The sequence below is a fragment of the Bufo bufo genome, chromosome 4 (genome assembly GCF_905171765.1).
Source record: "Bufo bufo chromosome 4, aBufBuf1.1, whole genome shotgun sequence".
Lineage (NCBI taxonomy): Eukaryota > Metazoa > Chordata > Amphibia > Anura > Bufonidae > Bufo > Bufo bufo.
In genome coordinates, this window is record NC_053392.1 from 524,156,317 (window position 1) to 524,173,041 (window position 16,725).

The 16,725-nt window shown below is 42.8% G+C and overlaps 1 protein-coding gene across 1 annotated transcript in view; it reads left to right on the forward strand.

Annotated features, from left to right (window-relative positions):
- LOC120999301 (protocadherin Fat 4-like) overlaps positions 1 to 16,725 on the forward strand; it is a 311,103-nt gene that overhangs the window by 230,451 nt on the left and 63,927 nt on the right. The window contains exon 58 of the mRNA XM_040430172.1: positions 16,019 to 16,093. Within this exon, the coding sequence (XP_040286106.1) occupies positions 16,019 to 16,093 (75 nt within the window). The remainder of the gene's footprint in view (positions 1 to 16,018; positions 16,094 to 16,725) is intronic.

The window sequence follows — 16,725 nt, forward strand, 5'->3', positions numbered from 1 at the left end:
ACAGGTCTGAATACACAGGACACATGCTATGTATACAGAGGACATAGACTATGTGTACAGAGGACATAGGCTAAGTATATAGAGGACACAGGCTATGAATACACGAGACATGGGCTATGTATAAAGGGGATACAGGCTATGTATATAGGGGACACAGACCACATATGCAGAAGACACAGGCTACGTATACAAAGGACACAGTCTACACATACACAGGACACAGGCTATGTACTGTATACAGGGGACACATACCATTTTCACAGAGGACTCATTTTTCCATCCTTCTGATAGATCAGAAGAAGAGTAAAATAAATGGTCATCTCAACAAGGCCAAACTGGGACAACAGTGGCCCTGTCATAGAGTGGGGAGGGTAGCAACAGCATGAGGAGTCAACACAGTTGCCCAGTCACAGAGTTTTGAGGTGGGGGCAAAAGCAGTGGTAGTAACATTACAAGATGGTGGGTGGCAGTAGGAGCACATGGCGGCAGGTGTGTGGCATCAGGTAGGTGGCAGCATCCGAATAGTGGCTGAAGCAGGTGGCCAAAAGAAACGGGTCGCCTTTGACAAAGTTTGGGTGTGGCACCCAGAATAATCTAGTCTGATGCATCAGACACTGGTGTGTGGAAATCCTGGCTGATCCATGCCTGATTCATCTTCACAAAGGTCAGTCTCTCAACATTTTGGGTGGAATGGCGAGTTTACCTTAGGGTAACTATGCCTCCCGATACACTAAATACCTGATGCCCCACTACTGGCCAGGAACGAAAGCTTTTCCAGGGCAAACTTTACCAGTTGTGGCCGCAAATTAAGTTTGGCTGCCCAGTAGTCCAGGGGATCTTCCATCTGGGATAGCAGGGTGCAGTCTAAGTATGCCACCACCTGCTGGTTCAGGTTCTGCTCCATGTCTTGCTGGTGGGTGGTTTATTCACTAGGTGGGTGTAACGGATCGCCTGGGTACCTCCGTTGATGGATGCTCCTAGTGCTTCCCGAGGGCTCCAAGCACTCAACTTGACACCATAACCACCACAGACCCCACGAACCACCGCAGCTTGGTTCGGGTCTCACCGTCCTCCACCCACGCTGGACCCAAGACCGGGCTTTAGCTTCCAGTGGGTGAACCTCTCCTAAATCCAGAGAGCAGGAACCATGAACAAGCTCTTACAAGAGCTAGTAGTTATAGCCAGGGGAGTATAGCAAATCTTCAGGGTATAGTAATCCCCAGTGTCTATCAGTTACCCAAACACCAGCCTCAACATGATGAAGGGTAAAACAGGAACTCTTTATTGAACACACAAGCATTGACTTATATGCACATTTTCCAACAAGGGTACCACCCCCGTGGACCTGGTTGGGAACTGAGGACATAACATAGCAGCCAATCCTTTACAGTTTTACAGTTTAAACACAAAACTATACATTCAACAAGCACAATGGCATTGCCTGTGACGCACTCAATAACAGAATAGGCATTGTCTTTGACGCAATCAACAGAATACAATTACCAAAACACAATGGGCTCTGCCTGTAATACAATTACCAAACATAATGGGCTAACTTAATCACTCACAGGCAGAAAACACACATTTTTCCCCAAAACACAGAAACCACCTCAAAACCCCACATATCCCATAATTTATACATCCTTGGATAGCTCTGATCTGGGTGAACAACATATCCAAAAATCACCCAGATCCGGGCAGGGGTTCCCGAATTCCATGGAAGTCACATTTGGCCGACCTAAAGCATGGCTTTCCTGCCCAAAACAGTTCCACAGATTTAGGCTGTGCGTCCGGTCTGTCTTCTCCTTCAAAGTTAGTATATGGGCCATAATCCTGAGGCAAGAGGCTGGCAAACAGGCCCCTCCAAAACCCAGTGGTGAAGTTAGTTTCGCCACAGTGGGTGAAGAAAATTGCTCATCAGACATTCTAGTAAAAGGATGATGAGATCTGCACACCCTATGAGGTTGGGTGCTCACGGAGGACGTAAGTCGTCTCGTATCAAAATAGAAAATTCGTGGCACACCAGAATCAATCGATGATTTTTAATTAGTAAACATGTTACATCATATCATATATCTAGCGTATAGTACATCCGGATTGGAGCATATGGATTAGAGTCGTATAGTTTGTCCCAACGTTTCGGCCAATTGATTGACCTTTTTCAAGGGATCTGTGACTCCTACATTGAGACGGCGTCCGGATGTGCACAAATCCGGAAGCCGTCTTAATGTAGGAGTCACAGATCCCTTGAAAAAGGTCAATCAATTGGCCGAAACGTTGGGACAAACTATACGACTCTAATCCATATGCTCCAATCTGGATGTACTGTACTATATGCTAGATATATGATATGATGTAACATGTTTACTAATTAAAAAGCATCAATTGATTCTGGTGTGCCACGAATTTTCTAAATACAGGAGGCGGGTGCCGGAATCAAATAGCCGGCACCCGACCTCTATGACAGGGAGCTGAGATCCGCTGCAGTTAACCCCTCAAGTACCGCACCTGAGGGGTTAACTGCAGCGGATTGCAGCTCACTGTCATAGAGGTTGGGTGCCGGCTATTTGATGCCGCCACCCGCCTCCTGTATTTGTATTAACAGGTCAGTTATCTTCATTGGTGGCGCAGTGGCCAAAGCCCCTCCCCCTCCTCCTCCCATCTCTCTTCTTATTGGCGGCAGCACAGGGGGGGAGGGAGAGACTCCTTCTCCACTGCGCTGCTGAGAAGAACATCGTCAGCAGGGCAGCGAACTATCATCTCCTGTGCCCCGCCGCTGTAATCAACTGCAGAGCTGCGGCAGCAGGTCTAGTCGCAAATGGCGACAAGACTAAAAAGTCTTGTCGCCATTTGTAAATTTTTTGCCGCATTGGCGACCATTTTGGTCGCCATCTGGAACCCTGCATGGAACACAGTGAAGACAGTCATCATCAAGTGGAGAAAATATGGCACAACAGTGACATTACCAAGAACTGGACGTCCCTCCAAAATTGATGAAAAGACGAGAAGAAAACTGGTCTGGGAGGCTACCAAGAGACCTACAGCAACATTAAAGGAGCTGCAGGAATATCTGGCAAGTACTGGCTGTGTGGTACATGTGACAACAATCTCCCGTCTTCATATGTCTGGACTATGGGGTAGAGTGGCAAGACGAAAGCCTTTTCTTACGAAGAAAAACATCCAAGCCAGGCTACATTTTGCAAAAACACATCTGAAGTCTCCCAAAAGCATGTGGGAAAAGGTGTTATGGTCTGATGAAACCAAGGATGAACTTTTTGGCCATAATTCCAAAAGATATGTTTAGCACAAAAACAACACTGCACATCACTAAAAGGCTTTTGCTGTCTGTGTCGTGTGTAAAAAAAAAAAAGGTTTGTTTCTGTCTTTTAGTGTTTCGTGTGGGTAGTGATTAGCGTCAGCGTCTTTTGTCTGTGAAAAAACAAAAGTCTTTTTCTGTTTCTTAGGGTTAGTGTTTTAGGGTTTTGTATGGGTAGTGATTAGTGTCAGCATCTTTTTTTTTTCTGTGAAAAAAAAACTAAAAAAAGTCTGTCTGTGTTTTAGGGTTTTGTGTATATTTTATTTTACCTTTTTTGCCCCATTGTCCACAGCCCAATAAAGTTTGCCCAAATTCCCTAATTATTTTCCTTATATATTTTTTTTGTATATAAAAACACATCATGAGTGCACGTGGGCGTTCCGGCAGCCGTGGTCGTGGTAGGGGAGTTGGTTCCAGTGCTGGACCACTGCGAGCACGGGGCCACTCCTCTACCCACGGAGGGGTGGGTGCAGGTGGCAGGTGCATATGCCTCATCCGTGATTTTTTGGGGGCGTGGCAACCTCCCCATTTCATCTCAAGACGCCGAGGCAGTGGTGTCATTCGTGACACAATCTAGTGGCACAGAGTCCTCTGCCCCGGCTCTGAGCAGCAGAAGCTCTCCGCCTCCTGCAGGACCAGCCCCCAAGAATTGACCCTGATGCTGTTTGACAGCGACAGTGAGAGGGACATCTTGGGGGTGGTAATGCAGGAGAGTGAGCTAGAGCTTGATCCGGATGCTCAGGACCTTTTGGAAGGGATGGAGGTACCGCCCCGTCAGTACCCCAGTGACATCCCTTCCAACTGGTGCGAGTGGCTTCTGCCACAGATCCCCCGCACCTAGTCAGACCCAGGCGTCAGCGAGGGGACAGCGGAGCCAGGTCAGGGGCTCCACGTCTGCTGTTCCCCTCAGTCAAACAATGGTCGACCTTGGGTCTGACATTACATGCGACGAAGAGGAGGGTGACTTAGAATTATTATTATTATTTTTTACGGTGTTCATCTGAGGGGTTAGGTCATGTGATATTTTTATAGAGCCAGTTGATACGGACGCGGTGATACATAATATGCCTACTTTTCTTTTTTTCACTATTTTATTTTCAATTTTTATTTAAGTTTATTTTGGAAAAAGGACGCCTTTATTTTTTATTTTTTTTAAACCTATATATATATATATTTTTTTTTTTTCTGTTTATTTTTTATCCCCCTCTGGGACTTCAACTTTTGCGGGTCTGATCCCCTTTACAATGCATTACAATACTTCTGCATTGTAATGCATTAGCTGTAAGTGTATTACCAGTGTAATACAGGGGGCTGGATCTCACAGACCCTCCCGGAAGTCAGCCACGATGCCTAAGGAAGGCATCGGGCTACCTTCCTTGCCATCGGGTCCCCGTCATAGCAGCGCGGGGACCCGATGGACACTCCGCACATGTCTGAAGCTCGCACGTGCCGCGGTCAGTGCTGACCGTGGCCGTGCAGGGGTTAATGCGCCGGCATTGGTGATTTCACAGATTCCGGCGAATACAGCAGGGGTCCGGCTATCAGTGACTGCTGGACCCCTGCCCCCGATCGGGCGGGCGCAGCTCCTGCACCCGCCTGATCACCATGCAGTACATTTACGTCACTGGGCTTTAATTCATGTCCAGATCTGACGTACATGCAGGATCTGTTAAGTGGGGGATGTATCTAATGTAATGATGTACGGGGCCTTTTACTGGAATACAGAATGATGATTGCAGTATATACACACACACACACACACATATATATATATATTTCTGTGTGTGTAAAACGCACAAAATCAGTCGGTTACATCATACATCTGTACCTCGCTGTGTGTATAAATATATATATATATATATATATATATATATATATACATACACTCATGGCGAGGTAGAGATGTATGATGTAACCGGCTGATTTGCTATATGTCACAACAGTTAATAAGTAATAATTTGTAAAGGGATGAAATATTTTCATAACTAATTACAGAGTGTTGGCGAGAGATACAAAAGTAATGTAAGCATTGTACCTGGGCATGATCTGTCACGGATCTTTCTGATCCTCTCCGAATTCCTCCTTCAAATCCGACCATTTTTTTTAAATAAGGCCATCCTAGGGTGATTGCCCTTAAACTTCCTCTTAAGCTCGGAATGGATGTCACTCACATTCGCCTGCTTCTCAGTGTGGACCCGGGTTCGGTCATAGCCCCTCTCCAACATGCGCTGCAGGATAAAGATGCAAGCATATAATCCCAATATTTTTTAATACAAGTATTGTAAATAATGTCCTCAGCAAAACATCAAAAAGTATTTTGTCTTCGAAGGGAAAATACTAGATTTAATGTTACAGTTATAATATGGGATTGTATAGCGATTTTATGTGTATTGGCCAGCTGAGCAGAGATGTACCTGTCTAGTGAAGTGACGGCACGGTATGGTGTGTACAGCTGGTTCACCTCCCCGTGGTGCACCCTGGGTAACTCTAAATGAACCAGCAAATACTGGCGGTAACACAAAGAAAGCTTCTCCTGAGTCCTGACCAACAGGACACATACTCTAATCTATAGACTGTTTGTGTGTGTGGGGGGGGGGGGAGGGGTGTATATAGTGTGAATCAGGAAAATGGATGTGCAATGTGCATGTGAGAGATATTTCGATGCTGTCCATACGTACAGTGCCTTGCAAAAGTATTCATCCCCCTTAACTTTTTTCATATTTTGTTACATTACAGCCTTAAGTTCAATGTTTTATTAATCAGAATTTTATGTGATGGATCAGTACACAATAGTCTAAGTTGGCGAAGTGAAATGAGAAAAATATATAAATAAATATTTTTAGAAATAGAAAACAGAAAATTGGCATGTGCGTATGTATTCACCCCCTTTGTTAGGAAGCCCATAAAAAGCTCTGGTGCAACCAATTACCTTCAGAAGTCACATAATTAGTGAAATGATGTCCACCTGTGTGCAATCTAAGTGTCACATGATCTGTCATTACATATACACACCTTTTTTGAAAGGCCCCAGAGGCCACAACACCTAAGCAAGAGGCATCACTAACCAAACACTGCCATGAAGACCAAGGAACTCTCCAAACAAGGGACAATGTTGTTGAGAAGTATAATTCAGGGTTAGGTTATAAAAAAATATCCAAATCTTTGATGATCCCCAGAAGCACCATCAAATCTATCATAACCAAATGAAAAGAACTTGGCACAACAGCAAACCTGCCAAGAGACGGCCGCCCACCAAAACTCACGGACCGGGCAAGGAGGGCATTATTCAGAGAGGCAGCACAGAGACCTAAGGTAACTCTGGAGGAGCTGCAGAGTTCCACAGCAGAGACTGGAGTAACTGTACATAGGACGACAATAAGTCGTACACTCCATAGAGTTGGGCTTTATGGCAGAGTAGCCAGAAGAAAGCCATTACTTTCAGCTAAAAACAAAAAGGCACATTGTGAGTTTGCGAAAGGACATGTGGGAGACTCGCAAAATGTATGGAGGAAGGTGCTCTGGTCTGATGAGACTAAAATTGAACTTTTTGACCATCAAAGAAAACGCTATGTCTGGCGCAATCCCAACACATCACATCACCCAAAGAACACCATCCCCACAGTGAAATAGGGTGGTGGCAGCATCATGCTGTGGGGATGTTTTTTAGCAGCCGGGACTGGGAAACTGGTCAGAGTTGAAGGAAAGATGGATGGTGCTAAATACAGGGATATTCTTGAGCAAAACCTGTAGCGTGATTTGAGGCTAGGACGAAGGTTCACCTTCCAGCAGGACAATGACCCCAAACACACTGCTAAAGCAACACTTGAGTGGTTTAAGGGGAAACATGTAAATGTGTTGGAATGGCCTAGTCAAAGCCCAGATCTCAATCCAATAGAAAATCTGTGGTCAGATTTAAAGATTGCTGTTCACAAGCGCAAACCATCCAACTTGAAGGAGCTGGAGCAGTTTTGCAAGGAGAAATGGGCAAATATACCAGTGGTAAGATGTGGCAAGCTCATAGAGACTTATCCAAAGCGACTTAGAGCTGTGATTGCCGCAAAAGGTGGCTCTACAACGTATTGACTATAGGGGGGTGAATAGTTGTGCACATTGACTTTTTCTGTTATTTTGTCCTATTTGTTGCTTGCTTCACAATAAAAAATAAAAAAAACTCTTCATAGTTGTGGGCATGTTATATAAATTAATGATGCAAATCCTCAAACAATCCATGTTAATTCCAGGTTGTGAGGCACCAAAATACGAAAAAAGTTAAGGGGGGTGAATACTTTTGCAAGGCACTGTACATGCTACAGACATAGTGCTGTGATTTTACAACAATTCTTAGTGCACCAATCAGTGATATCAACTTAGTCTTGAAAAAAAGTGAAGTTATATGTATCGCGAAAAAAACATTTGGATCATAAGTGGCGATTTTCGCAATCACGAATATTTTATAACACTCTATCTGCATATAAAGCGATTGGTCTGACATGCATGCGAAATGTAATCAAATACACTGGTGTAATGTGAAATTACTACAGTGATCAGGGGTTCTTCCTCACTGTCTCGAAAATTGTTTTCGGCCATCTTTTCCAATCGCCTCAAACTTCAGGTAGTCCCCTTTTTGCACATGCTTATTAAGCGAATTTTACATTGCGATTTTAGTAATGAAAAAAAATTTAAACAAAGATAGCGAATTTGATAATTCACGAATATATGACGAATATTCCCAAAATCTAATATTGCCCCTGCCGCTCAACACTATCTAGGACATGAAGCAGTGGAATGACGTTGTTCATCCTGAGGCCTGGCGACTGACAAATAAAGTGGCCTCCTCAAAGCACCTGAGCAAACGGCAGATGTCACGCATGAGCTGTCACTGGCTAACGTCAAAGTTACACAGGGGAGTGCTCCTGTCCGCTGGCATCATCAAGAAATCGGTTATGACCCTACTCTGCTCATATAGTCGGTCCAACATGTGGAGGGTAGAGTTCCAACGGGTGGAAACGTTGCATATGAGGTGATGATGGGGAATTCCATTCTGCCTTTGCAGCTCAAGAAGTGTGTTCTTTGCAGTGTAAGAGTGGCTGAAGTACATGCACAGATGGGTGTCAGACTTTAGGAACTGCTTTACAACCAGATTAACTACATGCTCCATGCAGGGTGTATGGCTCAGCCCTCCTTGACGCAGATACGAAACAATGTTCTTATCGTTGTCGGTGACCATGGCTCCGATCTTAAGTTGGCAAGGAGACAGCCAGGATTCGATTTCTTGATGGAGGACGTGGTGCAGTTCCTCCCCTGTGTGACTCTGTTTGCCCAGGCAAACTAGGTGCAGAACAACGTGACAAGCGGCACTCACCATTCGGTGCAACAGGCTTTTTATTCCTCCAAAATTGGTCGCTGAGTACATCAAAAGCTGAATACATGGAAGCTGTAGCTGGATACATCAATAGTTGAATACATCGAAAAGCTGGATACATTTAAATCTGAGTACATTAGTGACTGGATACAAAAGCTAAGTACAAATAGGATGTGGCATAGGACGGACTTACATACATGCAGTGAGTGAACTTCGGCGACGGCCGTTTCGCGCGTCAGCGCTTCATCTGGCCCTTAGTTTAACTGCGCATCTGCGCCAGTTATTTAAGCGTGGGCTCCAGTGTCTCACATCTGTGACGTCACTGGCTGCGCCGCAAAACCCGGCGCTCCCGTCTGACGTCACCTTGGAGTCGGTGCTATGTGGTGTGTTAAAACACAAATATAAAAACAAAGGATCTCTTTCAGATGTACTAAATAGTCATAGAAACACTTGCCAGTCTATTTTATCATTTGAGCCTAGCGGACTCATTTCGCCTGTGCGCAGGATCCATTTGCTCTCTCTCCTCAATAGTTTGTGATGTGTATCTCCTCCCTGTGGGGGGTTCTGTACTATTTCTATGCCTGCAAATTTCAGTACATTGACATTTCCATTATGTTCGGAGTTTACGTGATCTATTACACATGGGCATCCCTTGCCTGTGCTAATAAAAAGTATATGTTCCCTAATCTTTTTATTTAGACTTCTGATGGTTTTGCCAATGTAGAATCTGCCACATATGCAAATTAATAAATAAACAACAAACTTGGTTTTACAAGTAATTAATGTTTCAACCCTATGTTGGATTCCTCCAAACTATAGGGTTTCCCATTGGGAATTAAATTTGCAACATATGCAGTCTCCACAGCGGTGATTGCCCTTCGGTCTCCACCCGTCTAAGCAGGTTTTTTGTATTTCCTCCCTAAAACAGCTACGTACAATCCTATCTTTAAGCGTATGGCACCTCCTAAATGAGATAATAGGGCGGGTGCCTTTTATATTTGCGAGATTGTCACCCCCTTCCAAAATGATCCAATTACTGCGTATCACTCTTTTAATCTGTTCTGCCATGGGAATACATTTGAAGCAGAAGACAAATGACCCTGAGTCTCCCTGTTTCTGTTTCTTCTTTACACTGTTAGTGTCACCTGTTTTACCATTTTGGTGCCACTGTGTGGCCCTCAACATAGCATCGTTTAGTAAACTAACTGGGTATCCTCTAATAAGAGGCGTCTTTTTAGATCTGAGGCCTGCCTTCTATAATCCTCCTCTGTTTTGTTTATACGCCTCAGTCTTAAAAATTGGCCATAAGGGACCGCCTTCTTGACACTTAAGGGATGAAAGCTTGAATACTGTAAGAGCAAATTGGTGGCGGTGGGTTTGCGATACCCTTCCATCACCAATTCGCCATCCCTTACTGTAATTAATACATCTAGAAATTCCAACTTTAAACCTCCAAACTTATATGTGAGCAGCATATTCAGATTATTTACCTTGTTTAAGTACTCAACAAAGTTAACAAAATCTTTCTCTGAGCCTGACCAGATGATGAACACATCATCTATAAATCTTAAGTAGGTGTATATATTTGGGAGGAATCTATTGATAGCTGAATATATAAATTTATCCTCAAGTCTGGATAGATATAAGTTAGCAAAGCTACATGCAACGGGCATACCCATTGCGGTGCCAATTTTTTGTCTATACCACTTATCCCCGAATTGCAAGGCATTACTTTTCAAGATGAAGCTCAATGCTTCACCAATAAAGTTACAGAAAACCGCTCTCTTATCGGTATTACTCAGAATCTCCATTATAGCCTTTATGCCTTCTTCTTGAAAAAAACAAAACTTTTTAAACGTATGCAAATGAGCTTCTGAAGGTGCCCAGGGGTGGTGTTACTGGGCAATGTGCCCAGAAAAACACACCTCTTTCAGGCTGAAGAAGTCAGGCTGGGAACTGGCCCGCACCTGCGCACTGCTCTGCCCATTATGGGCAGAGGAACAGCTTTTCATATTACGCATGCGTCGGCCAACTAAAGACAGCCGACCGGCGCATGCGCAATATGAAAAGCTGTTCCTCTGCCCATAATGGGCAGAGCAGTGCGCAGGTGCGGGCCAGTTCCCAGCCTGACTTCTTCAGGCTGAAAGAGGTGTTTTTTTTCTGGGCACATCGCCCAGTAACGCCGCCCCGGGCACCTTCAGAAGCTCATTTGCATACGTTTAAAAAGTGTTTTTTTCAATATCTGGACGAGGGACACAGAAAACAAAGGTAACATTGTAATGAGGGTCAAAGAGTCTATAACCTGATCTGAGTGGTCCTAAACGCTCAGATTAGGTGAAAGACTCCCTTTAAACAAGGTAAATAATAATAATAAAGTTTGGAGGTTTGAAGTTGGAATTTCTAGATGTATTAATTACAGTAAGGGATGGCGAATTGGTGATGGAAGGGTATCGCAAACCCACCGCCACCAATTCGCTCTTACAGTATTCAAGCTTTCATCCCTTAAGTGTCAAGAAGGCGGTCCCTTATGGCCAATTTTTAAGACTGAGGCGTATAAAGAAAACAGAGGAGGATTATAGAAGGCAGGCCTCAGATCTAAAAAGACGCTTCTTATTAGAGGATACCCAGTTAGTTTACTAAACGATGCTATATTGAGGGCAACACAGTGGCACCAAAATGGTAAAACAGGTGACACTGACAGTGTAAAGAAGAAACGGAAACAGGGAGACTCAGGGTCATTTGTCTTCTCCTTCAAATTTAGTCCCATGGCAGAACAGATTAAAAGAGTGATACGCAGTAATTGGGACATTTTGGAAGGGGATGACAATATCACAAATATAAAAGGCACCCGCCCTATTATCGCATTTAGCAGGTGCCATACGCTTAAAGATAGGATTGTACGTAGCTGTTTTAGGGAGGAAATACAAAAAACCTGCTTAGACGGGTGGAGACTGAAGGGCAATCACCGCTGTGGAGACTGCATATGTTGCAAATTTAATTCCCAATGGGAAACCCTATAGTTTGGAGGAATCCAACATAGGGTTGAAACATTAATTACTTGTAAAACCAAGTTTGTTGTTTATTTATTAATTTGCATATGTGGCAGATTCTACATTGGCAAAACCATCAGAAGTCTAAATAAAAGGATTAGGGAACATATACTTTTTATTAGCACAGGCAAGGGATGCCCATGTGTAATAGATCACGTAAACTCCGAACATAATGGAAATGTCAATGTACTGAAATTTGCAGGCATAGAAATAGTACAGAACCCCCCACAGGGTGGAGATACACATCACAAACTATTGAGGAGAGAGAGCAAATGGATCCTGCGCACAGGCGAAATGCGTCCACTAGGCTTAAATGAAAAAATAGACTGGCAAGTGTTTCTATGACTATTTAGTACATCTGAAAGAGATCCTTTGTTTTTATATTTGTGTTTTAACACACCAAATAGCACCGGCTCCAAGGTGACGTCAGACGGTAGCGCCGGGTTTTGTGGCGCAGGCGGTGACGTCGCAGATGTGAGACACGGGAGCCGACGCTTAAATAACTGGCACAGACGCGCAGTTAAACTAAGGGCCAGATGAAGCGCTGACGCGCGAAACGGCCGTCGCCGAAGTTCACTCACTGCATGTATGTAAGTCCGTCCCATGCCACATCCTATTTGTACTTAGCTTTTGTATCCAGTCACTAATGTACTCAGCTTTATATGTATCCAGCTTTTCGATGTATACAGCTATTGATGTATCCAGCTACAGCTTCCATGTATTCAGCTTTTGATATACTCAGCGACCAATTTTGGAGGAATAAAAAGCCTGTTGCACTGAATGGTGAGTGCCGCCTGAATATTTTCCTATCCTTTGAAATTACTTTGTTTTGGGCAGAGTACCATCAGGTAGCATATCAGCACATCCAGTGTGCAAAAAGTGACATGTTTCCAGGCTTGAAGAAAGGGGGAAGGTTAGCTGTGCCACTCAAAACATTTTTGTTTTAGAAATTGTCATAGTGGAGGACATTGTCGCAGGACCCACAGCTTGAGAACGTGGAGGCGGCAGTGCCGTCACCTGGCCAAGTTGCTGGTGTGGCTGGGCAGGAACCATATTTACCCAGTGGGCCGTAAAGGACAAATATTGTCCTTGACCATAGTTACAGCTCCACACAGGAGCACGTTTAGATTCTGCGCTGTTGGATGAGTGCATGCATACTGTTTCTTTTTTGCAATTGCCTCTGTGATCGATTGCTGACTAAATGAGTGATGAAGAATTGAAGGAGGAGGAGCAGGAGCATCAGGACCAGTAGATGATGGGAAGCAAACACAGCTCCCTTCTGCTGAGGTGGTAGAGCCTTGACTGCAGGAAAAGGGGTGCGGGCTACTGGGTGATGCATCAGGCTGTACCACTACATTAGCGCCATGGCTTTCCCCGGCCACTTTATGGTGACGCTGTATGTGTTGATGCAGGGCCGTGGTGCCAACATTGGCACCCTGGCCACGCTTCACCTTCTGCCCAGATTCTGCAAATGGCCATGCTGACGTCCTCCGGGAACTTGATGAAAAATTGCAGAGTATGGCATTTTTCCCCCTCAGTGCTGACTGTATGAACTGCTGGCTCTGTGAACCCCTGCACCCCTACTTCTTTACAGATGGATAGGCTCCTGAGTAGCAGTTGGTCTTCCCTGGGCATGTTTCGCTCCCGACCTCCCACTGCTGCCACCCTGCTGACTCACGGCCACGCTACTACCCTGCTGGCTCAGCCGCTGCCTCATGCGCAAGCTGCCACCGTCTTCTGGGGTTACTATGTCAGGAGAAATCAATATTTTTTTTTAAAAAGGGATGTTAAATATCCCCCATAGGTCATGTATGACCTTATGGGGGACACAAAGTGTAAAATAAAAAAATATAAATAATAAAGTGTTTTATAAAAAATAAAAAAAGCAGCGGTGCGGGGGTCAGGAGCGGGGAGCGCGGGGAGCCGGGTAAGTATATTTCCAGTGAGGGGCTCGGGCATATGGGGGCAGTTTTTAGTATTGGATAACCCTTTAAGTCCTTAAAAAAATATTAAAAATAGAAAAAAAATTGTAACATAAAAACATTTTTTTCCCCCTAAAAATGCAGTTATTGCATAAAATTTATTTCAAAAAATTGAAAAACAGTTGGTATTGCCATGTCCGTAACGACTGGCTGTACAAAAATATCACAATGATCTACCCCAGCAAGTGACCGACGTAAAAAAAAACAAATAAAAATAGCTCTAACTCAGGTTTTTTTTGTCACCTCACCTCCCAAAAAACATCATGTCAACCAATCAAAAAGTCGCATGTACCCCAAAATAATAGCAATAAAAACACTCCCTCATGCCGCAAAAAAAAGCCCTCACACAAGACCATAGCCAGAAAATTTTAAAAAATATGGCTGTAAGAAAATGGCAACATAAAAACATGATTTATTTTAGACTAGACGTACCTGTATTTAGTATTGTTGCTTCCGTAACGACCGGATCTATAAAAATATCACATGATCTACCCCATCAGATGAATGGTGTAAAAATAAATATATAAAAATGACACCAAACAGCTATTTTTGTGACCTCACCACCCAAAAAATAAGATAAAAAGCAATAAGAGCTATGTGAGGGCTTATTTTTTGTGGAACAAGCTGTAGTTTTTATTGGCACTATTTTGGGTACCCCAAAATGGTGGCAATAAAAACTACAGCTTGTTCCACAAAAAATAAGCCCTCACTTAGCTCAGTCAAAAATAAAAAAGTTATGGCTCCTAAAAACTATGTCTAAAATTCCATGTTAGAAAATCCAGATGCCGCTCCTTCCCTTCTGAGCCCTGGCCTATCCTAAATAACACTTTATGACCACTATTGGGGTATTACTGTATTCAGGAGAAAATGGGTAGCAAATTGTGGGGTGATATTCTCCTGCTATTCTTTGTGAAAGAAAGTTTGGGCCTAAAGCACCATTTTCTTGCAAACATTTTTTTTCATTTTTTCATTTTCACAGCCAAGGATTATAAATTCTATGAAACTCCAGTTGGCTCAAGTGCTAACTACACCCCATGGGTGGTGTAGTTTACAAAATATGATCACTTTTTGGGCTTTTTTCACTGTGAAGGTACCTCCAGGGTCTCTTCAAATGCAACATGGCGCCTAAAGACCATTGTAGCAAAATCTGCCTTTCAAAAACCATATGGCGCTCTTTGCCTTCTGAGCCCTGTTGTGTGCCCATACAGCAGTTTACAATCACATATGGGGTGTTTCTGCAAACTGCAGAATCAGGGTAATAAATATTTAGGTTTGTTGTTTTAACCCTTCATGTGTTACAGGAAAAATATTTATTAAAATGAAAAATCTGCAAAAAAGTAACATTTTGAATTTTCACCTCCATTTTGCTTTAATTCCTGTGAAAAACTTAATGGGTTAACAACATTTCTAAAACCAGTTTTGAATAGTCTGAGTGGTGTCATTTCTAAAATGTGGTAATTTATGGGTAGTTTCTATTATGTGAGCTTCTCAAAGTTACTTCAGAACTGAACTGGTCCTTAAAAAAGCTGATTTGGGAAATTTTCTTGAAAATTAAAAAAATTGCTTCTAAAATTCTAAACCTTCTAAGGTTCTAAAAAATAAAATTACATTACCAAAATGATGCCAACAAAAAGTAGACATATGTTGAATGTTAATTAATAAGTATTTTCTGAGCTATCACTATCTGTCTTAAAAGCAGAGAAATTCAAATTTAGAAAATAGTAAATTTTTCAAAATTTTGGTTAACTTTTGGATTTTTTTTAATAAATTAAGGTAAAATATATTGACTCAAATTTACCATTAACATGATGTACAATGTGTCAGGAGAAAACAGTCTCAAATCCATTGGCCTGGATAAGTAAAAGCGTTCAAAAGTTATTACCACATAAAGTGACCCATGTTAGATTTGCAAAATTAGGCCTGGTCAGGAATGGGGTAAATCACCTGATCTGGAAGTGGTTAAAGAAAGTGCAAGTGCAGCAAGGTAAACATAGTCCTTCCTATTGATTTAAGTTACACATAATGTGTTTGCATCCAGGATGGCGGTTACCCCGTCGCACGTTTCGGCGATCCTTCGTCCACACCTGAATGAAGTATCGCTGAAACGTATACATAGGACACAGGCTATGTATTCTGAGGACACAGGCTCTGTATACAGAGGACACCTGTTATGTATACAGGGGACACAGGCTATGTATACAGAGGTATAACTCTTTTAATCACACATTTACCTGTTTATGATTTTGCAATGTGGCCAACTGTGTGCACAAGATCGAGTATTTATTCATTTCTTTCATTTGTTTTACAGCACAATTTCTACAAAAAAGGAAAAGGAGGATGTGCAGACAGGAGCGGCAACTCTACAGACTGAGAAGCCAGGCAGGTATTATGACTGTTATCTATAATCATAATTCTTTTATTCTTTTGAAATCAATAAACTAACAAAAAGTTACATAATTTTCAAGACAGAGGCTACAGCTGCAGAGGACATAGGCTATGTATACAGAGGGCACATAATGTGTTTTAATGTGAGTTTGACTATTTTAGAATAAATAGGCCTAACAGGCTAAGTGATAAAAATATTTACTAAGTGTGAATTAATAAAAGGTAAAACAGACAAATCGCATACACAATAAATAATGATCAATCACATAACCTACACAATACAATATGGGGGGGGGGGACTCCTGCCTCTGTTGTAGCATATGGCCGACACCTAATGCTAATATAAGAAAGAGACTTACATCATCCTGCCTGGATGATGTTCTCAATGGTGTTCCAATTAACTGTGTTTGTGCACCAGGTTTATACCCTTTACCCCTTCCTCCTATGGATGTCCAGTGTGCAGCACGGATGTCACTGAGATAATAACTGAGAAATGTAGACTTCTCAGCACAATGGGGGGTTGTTGTATGTTATCTAACTATCCCTAACTCACTACATTACAAAGAATATAATTACAAAGAATGTAGAAGGTGATATAATAAAGGGGACAATACCAATCAGTACTTAAGT